Source organism: Rhodamnia argentea, chromosome 3 (genome assembly GCF_020921035.1).
Source record: "Rhodamnia argentea isolate NSW1041297 chromosome 3, ASM2092103v1, whole genome shotgun sequence".
Classification (NCBI taxonomy): Eukaryota; Viridiplantae; Streptophyta; class Magnoliopsida; order Myrtales; family Myrtaceae; genus Rhodamnia; species Rhodamnia argentea.
The window spans coordinates 13,916,702-13,924,457 of NC_063152.1; the positions used below are offsets into that span (position 1 = coordinate 13,916,702).

Sequence of the window (7,756 nt, forward strand, 5' to 3'; positions counted from 1 at the left end):
ATCATTTTACGATTTTATTATAATAGCACAGAACTTTTTTGACTTATTTTGAGGAAAATGATGATATATACCGGTTCGTATTGCGAACCGAACAATTATCATCTAAAGGGAAAAAATAGATAAAGGACCATGATGACATCACAAGCATTTGAAATATCATTGACTTCATAAACAAGTATTGTAACTTCCTTTTTGTTCAGAAAGTACTTTTGACTCTTTAAATTTAGTTCAACACAGGGCTCCTAGAGATGAGCAATTTAAATATCAATTCGGGTTCTACCTACAATCTAGAACTTATCCTGTCAACAACAATTTTTTATTTTTGGAATATGAAACCTATCACGTACGCTCCGATACCGGCTAGAGACAAACTCACATAGACCTAATTCGTTCGTTTTGTCAAACATGCAGTGAGCAATTACATGGAGGTCATTATATTCAAAGCAAGTGAGAGATGAACATTCGGATCTTCAAGTGTTTGTTCTTGGTCAAAATAAAATAAAGATGGAGCATTCATATCTCACATTAGAGATGATAGTAAATCGAGAGAGAATAGAAATCAAAGTCCGAGAGTGAGCAAGAGGCCACAACAAGTAAGATGCAAAAGTAAGAAGAGAGATTATAAGGTCACACGTTCTCTAGTTTTGGTTCGGTTCTTCTATTCTTGATCCGATTCGATCCGGTTTCTACTCGGAATCAAAAATTGAACCGCACAATACTTTTGGAATCGAGAAAAGGAACCGGATCAATTTTTACGATCGGTTCGATCTAGCTCTTGACTCTACTTGGAATCCATGCTCTCTTCTATTAAATAGGTTGTTGTCATGTGATTTACATAAAGTATTTAGTAAAAATTCATCCCAATTGCTGAAATAACACGCTTACTAAGCAAAATAATATGTCACTTTCATTTTGGTATTGTGAGATTAGAAGACAGCAAGAGTACTGACTTAAACGATCTTAATAGTGTCTATTTTGATGTGCTATTATTATCTTAAGAATGCCCATCCAATTTAAATGTGGATAAAACTTTCTCAAAAGTAGGGAAGATATTTTTTTGAAAATATTTTTCTCTTTTCAAGAAGAGGAAAATATTTTCTTCATCTTTCTTTCCTCCTCTTTTTCACATCTTTTTTCTGTTTTTTTTTACTTTCTTTTCATCTTTTATTGATTTTATCAAAGTGAGGAAATTTTATTTATTTAATATTTCCCTTATTCTTCATTTTTTATTTTTTTGTTTTTATCTTTTATCTTCTCCCTTCTTCTCCTTTGGGCGGTTGCTGACCATGACCACGACCTAACGTTGTCGGCCTCACCGGCAAGCTCGAGCCTTGCCTATGGCTAATCACCGGTAGAAAAGAGTAATAATAAAAAAAAAAAAAACAACAAAAAAAGAAAAAAAAGGAAAAAGAAAACAATATATAATTAAAACATTAACAAATTTAATTTTTGTAAAAATTAAAAAATGAAAATAAAAAATAGAAAAAAAATATTGAATATAGTTGCTTGGAGGAAAATTAAACTTAATTTTTCATACTAAAGGACAAAAAATACTTTTAGAGTTTTTTTCATATTTCCGTCAAACATAAAAAAATATAATTATTTATAAAAAAAATATTTTTCCGAAATAACTCATTTTTTGTAAAATAAATAGAGCCAATAAGTCGACAAAATTAAGACAGATAATACAGGATTATGGGTAACATGAATTTAAATATGATAACTTCAGGTAAAATTACACTTAAAAAAGTTTTCAATTTATTGTTTTTTTAACAATATCAGCCATTCAAATTTACTAGGTTTTCTCACTCCTTTTCCTCCTCGCCGGCTGCCCAAAAAACCCCAGCCGAAGGGCAAAAACCCGGGGAGATCTGATCTCGAAGAGGAACCACAAAGATGGTGAAATTCCTCAAGCCCGGGAAGGCCGTGATCGTCCTCCAGGGCCGCTACGCCGGCCGGAAGGCCGTCATCATCCGCAACTTCGACGACGGCACGAGGGACCGCCCCTACGGCCACTGCCTTGTCGCCGGGATCAAGAAGTACCCGAGCAAGGTCATCAAGAAGGACTCCGCCAAGAAGACAGCAAAGAAGTCGCGGGTGAAGGCGTTCGTGAAGCTCGTCAACTACAGGCACCTGATGCCCACTCGCTACACCCTCGACGTCGACCTCAAGGACGTCGTCGCCGTCGACTCCCTCCAGAGCAAGGACAAGAAGGTCACCGCCGCCAAGGAGACCAAGAAGAGGCTCGAGGAGCGGTTCAAGACCGGCAAGAACAGGTGGTTCTTCACCAAGCTCAGGTTCTGATTTCAGTCCGTTTGTGAAATGGGGTCGTGTTAGGGCAAGATTCGATTTTGATCCTTTTGTTTTCAATTCATGGATTGAGTGAACGATGAATGAGGCGAGCCTGGATTCCGCTGTAGTGGCTAATTAGGAGCTTGAACATCTCATTCAATTTTGAAATGTGTTACTACTGTTAATGTTTCAGTGTTGGATCTGTTTCGGGTTGCTTTGACAATTTTCCTATACGAGGTAGTGCTTTGACTCGGTAGAGGTGTGAAACTCGATATTTGCGTTGCCGGTATTTTTCTACTGTTTAGATCTTGTGGAATGGAGCTTGTCATAGTTACAACCGAATTTAGAGTTTCTGGTATTATTATTCTGTCGTTGATTTGTTGATCCTAGGCTACTCAGTTAATGGTGTCGGAGTAGGGAATTTTTTTCACAGGTATGCTATTGTTCTAAACAATGTCTACTTTCAGCCTATGATGTTTGATCAGGTATGAGCAGGGTGATATGGTACATCTAATGTTTTTATTTGTGATTGAACACTGTCTTTTTAAGGAATTTGAGTTATTTCCTGGGGAGGGGAGAAAGTTGTTCATTTCGGGGCCTCGATTCTGTATTTGGCATAAATACTTAGCCCATATGAATTGCAGAGTTAGAAGTTTGATTCTAGAGAGTGCGCTTTGAAGCTGTCTTTCGCGTTATCTTATTCTGAATCTTGATTCGTGCTTGAGATAGCAATATCAAAGCCACACAACATGAAATTAATTAAGTTATTGGTACTTTCGCTAGTCCCTGCAAAATTATGTCCATCTCAGTCGTCGTTGTTAATATCAGGTCAAATTCTTCATTGCTTAGGATTATGGTTCAAATCAGTATGCCAGCGCTTCATTGAGTAATGTCATTGATCGCTGAATGTGTTTGAGCCGTAGTCTCTATTATGTGCTTATTGACGCTAGTAATCATCATGATTTGTATTTGTTAAGAAAAATCATCTGCATTTATCGTCATTGTGATTGCTAGGATTCTGGTTCTAATCAGTATACTAGTGCTTCATTGAGTAAATGCCATTGAACGCTGAATGTGTATTAGCCGTAGTGTCTGTTATGTGCTTATTCACACTGGTAATCATCATGATTTGTATTTGTTAAGAAAAATCATCAGGATTTATCGTCATTGTGATTTCGTGTTGGGCTTTAGTGTTTGGTCAGCGCAATTAGATCCTACTCTGCTTTTTTGGAACATGAAAACTGAATTGCGAGTGTCTCTTTGAGTGGCTGATCCGATCGCATGGTTGTTTTCCCGCGTCTTCTTCCTCTTGTTTTGTCTTTCTGGCGTGCTGTCATGCTATCTCAAGGCAATATAGACAGAGTTAGATGATGATGGTTCTCACACGTAAGTTTCCGGGCCATATCTTCTTTCTCTTATGGAACGTCGAGGGTCTCTCTCTGGGGCGTGCGCTGTCCGCTGTCTGCTGGCGGTGCATAGAACACTCATACAACAGTAACAAAGCAATCCAAGCATTATCCCAACAGGTCCAGTATGAGTTTGCTTTATCACAGGGTAGTTCCGCAATTGGGACAAGTTCACTGCTAAGATAGGAGTTGTCTCTCGTGTCCTAGAGTGCAACTTCCAATTTTTTCAATGTATCAGATAACTCTGGTGATTTTGATCTATGTAGCACCGATACTCTTAGGGGGTCTCCATGTTGTGTCCGACATTTTTCGACATGTGATCGACATATGATCAGCGCTCCGGAGATGTCGGCGACACGTGAATCCAGCATTTTGACATGTCATTTCGACGCGCATGGATCAATTTTAAACATTTTCAACAAATTAGAAGTGTTGAGGAAAAAAAAAAAACTTGGGGGTCAAAATGTAAATCTATCAAAAATATATATACTTAAGTTATATATCCAGTTACCTCAAAATTAATATGCTCAGTCAATCAAAATAAAAATTGTGAATCTCTAATAGAAAAAAGAAGAAGAAGAAATTCACGATATACATATACAAATTTATCATGTATGTATGTGTGTGTGTGTGTGTATAACGTGTCCTAACGCATCGAAATTATCTATTTTTTTAAGAATCACGTGACAGCATGTCGTATCGGTGCTACATAAATTTTGATTGACGTTGTCCTACTCTTCTGATTGCGAGTAAACTACTTCTTCTCTTGTCATTTGCTCTGGCATTGTGAGATATAGTGTCAATATTCCTTTGCCAGTATATAGCTGTAAGGACATCCTATTAATGTTTCGGGATTTCAATCCTTGAAGTTCGAAAACTGCAAAATGTTACCTTGAACATAATTCAGATTTGCACTAGTTTAAGCTTGATACGAGACTGACTATAGAGTTGAGTACCGGACTTGTCGTGCTAAGACGGAAGTCTAGGTCTATGAAGCGACAGCAATCCTCAGCCCTTCTCTCGGTAGTGGGATGTCTATTTCAACAGAGCGATGCGGGGGCTTTGATTAGGAGACATCTTCTAAACTTCTTCAACTTTGAGCCGGGCTTTTTTAATGATTTTTTCTCTATCGCTTGTAATGGCGCTGTTTTGGTTCAAATCTAAATTTTTTAACTTAGGTTATATTTAAATTAGATCAAATAAACTCAAATTAAAAAAGAAAAAGAAAAACCGGCGAGGGCCTGCCTTTACCAACAATTGTTTTTATTTTTAGTTTTGTGTAGCTCATTCTTTAATATGGTTTAGATGTAAATTGGATTAACATATCGGATTTGAATCAAAACGATTTTGACTTTATGCTTCATTTTAAGCCATGTCAACACTAGGGGTGAGCATGAGAAGGGTGGGTTGGGTCCGGACCTAGACCCCGTTATAACCGGTTTCCAGTTTTTGGAACCAAAAACCGACCCTGTTTTTCGGTCCGGTTTCAAGGTCTACTCGATAACCTATTTTCCTTTTTTTTTCATCAAAATAATATGAGCATCGATAAAATGAGCAATAAAAATTACAATCCACCAAAAATAATCATCCAAAAAATAATAATAAATAATAGTATAATCCACCACAGAAGTGCATCAAGAAGTTGTTTATCCGAGTAGTTGGGTCGGATGACATTTGTTATCACAATGCCATTTGTCTTGAAACTCCCATCAAACACATGGTGTGCAACGGATGTTCGGTGAATGCAATAAACACTATCGTTGTAAGTGTGCTAAACACCATAACTAAACTGTCGCTAGCAACATAGAACCACAACGAAAAAATAGTGGTCATTTGAGCTTTGCTCAAATGATACGCTTGGAAAAACCACAACATATCTTAATAAGAAAGCTAGAACAAAAACAACATAACTCGAAGCTTGCCTTCGTGGAGCATCCACAGAAGTTGGCAGGGGAGGTGAGACCACGAAGAGGGCCGACCACCGACAAGGGGTTCGGTTGTGAAGGTGAGAGCCGTGAGGCAACTAAAGGGCCACGCTGGACCGGACACTACACTAGGATTTCTTTTTTTTAAAAGTAACTAAAAACCGGTTCTAAAATCGGTCCGGGTGGGTCTTCACCTAGAACCGGGAACTGGACCAGTTTCAACCAATTCCCAAAAATTGAAACCGATTCCCGAACCGGTTTGAGCAAGAACCAATTCGCGACCCTATTTTTTGGGTGGGCCGATCCGGGTTTTGGGCAAACCCGACCTGATTGCACACCCCCGGTCAACACCGCTTAGGAAAGCAAAAACATAATAAAAAAAAGTCTTGTAAGCATTTTTCGTTAGCTAGGTTGGATGGAGTAAATCAATGTACTAGGCTTCACCAATTTAACAAGTTTTAAGATTTAATTATATTTTCATGATAAGTTTTAGGACTTTTAGTTTTCTTCTTTGATGCCTCTATTAGGATTAGAGCCCATGTTCTCTTCTCTGGGGTGGGTTGGCATAATTCATGCGATTATTATACGACGAGGTATGCGGAATGCGCCATCGGAAGAACTTTTCCGTGATCTCGCAGTACAGCAAACAAGCTAAAGAATTAAACGATTGCTTTCATCACTAACACAAATGATGTAGTATTTGTAGAGATAATGGCAAAAGGCACTTCGGATGGTGTTACGGGCGTGCATGGTGACACATCTTTAATGATGCAACTTCTAAAATAGAAATTCGTTTGGTTACGCAATATTATATTTCTACTTCTGAAGCAAATTTCTACTTCTTTCTACTTTTGAAGTTGTTTTTGAGCCAATTCTATAAGTTAAAAAAAGTTACTTCTTTTCTAAAAGTAGAAATCTCTCAACATCAATATTTTTCTCACTTCGGCTTTTTTTCATTTTCGGTTCCTCTCTCTCCCAACCACGCCTCTGCTGTTACCGCCCATTGCCAACCTTCTTTGTCCACCATCAATTTGTTAAGCATATCAAATTGCGCTTCACCAACGCCACCGCCCACTGCCGCTACAACCATTGCCGACCGCCGTTTCTGCCCACCACTGTTTTCTGCTGCCAACCCCCAACCATCGCCACCGCCGACCTGCGGAATAAAAAATAAATATTTATTATTTATTTTTAAAAAGTAAATAAAATTTTTAACAATAAAAAATTATTTTTTTTATTAAAAATGAAGTGGAAATTTTTGACCTCCGACAATAATTTTTCGTAGAAGACTCGGTGTTGATAATATCTAGAAGTATAAATTTTCAACTGTTATCTAACGAATTTCTGTTTTAGAAGTAAAAATTTTGTCCTGTTATTAAATGCTTTTTTCTAATTAGAAATCAACTTTTGAAACAAAAGTAAAAAAATTAACTTTTGCACAGAAAATAAAATAGAAAAATCAACTTCGCCTCATAAGTTGATTTCTAAAGCAGAAGTGTTGCCTTGCGCGCCATATGTTGCTGCAAAAAGATCAATTTTCAAGGCCATGCTTTTTTTTTTTGGTCAAAAGAAAGATGCCATTCATATCATAATAATAGTTCGAGTGTTATGTTTGAGAAGTGTAAAATTTTCAGGATCGGCCGGACCTATCCAAGAGTGTAATGGCTCATTGCAAAAGAAAAACTACTAATGTGAACCCGGAAAATTGGAAGGATTTTGCTTCAAAGGTATCCCAAAGCATTTGTTAAACAATTGAATAAATAAATTTTACTCTTTTTGATGTACTATTTTTCTCCTGTTATGTATAGTAAATTTTCTGAAATCAGATAGCACCTTTTTTTATATATCAAATATGCATAATAAGTGGCGTAATTGCACTTAGTTGTAAGAACCTAATTACAATGACCGACCCTTTTGTATCTAAGAATGTCTTTTCTAAAGATGCAAGAGGTCATTCCAATGGTCGTATTCAATTAATGTAGAAGATACCAAAATGCCAAAAGAGGGGAGGGTGGGGATCAAAATTAGGGGTGGTCGGTTCCCCGGCGATCCAATGAAATCGGTGGACTATAAGTTTGGGCAGAACAATACGGGTCCATGGTAAATTTGAGAGAAAAAAAGTCGGTGGATTAT

General features: G+C 37.4%; 1 protein-coding gene across 1 annotated transcript; it reads left to right on the forward strand.

The window, feature by feature from the left end:
- The first annotated feature begins 1,846 nt into the window (after positions 1-1,846).
- LOC125314230 (60S ribosomal protein L27) lies at positions 1,847-2,506 on the forward strand. The gene has a single exon (XM_048276004.1). It carries the CDS (start codon positions 1,897-1,899, stop codon positions 2,302-2,304), a length of 408 nt encoding a protein of 135 aa, XP_048131961.1. The 5' UTR covers positions 1,847-1,896; the 3' UTR covers positions 2,305-2,506.
- The last annotated feature ends 5,250 nt before the right edge of the window (positions 2,507-7,756 follow it).

Excerpts from the sequence above, each read along its gene's own strand:
- LOC125314230 (XM_048276004.1), top strand. The coding sequence starts at position 1,897 with ATGGTGAAATTCCTCAAGCCCGGGAAGGCCGTGATCGTCCTCCAGGGC.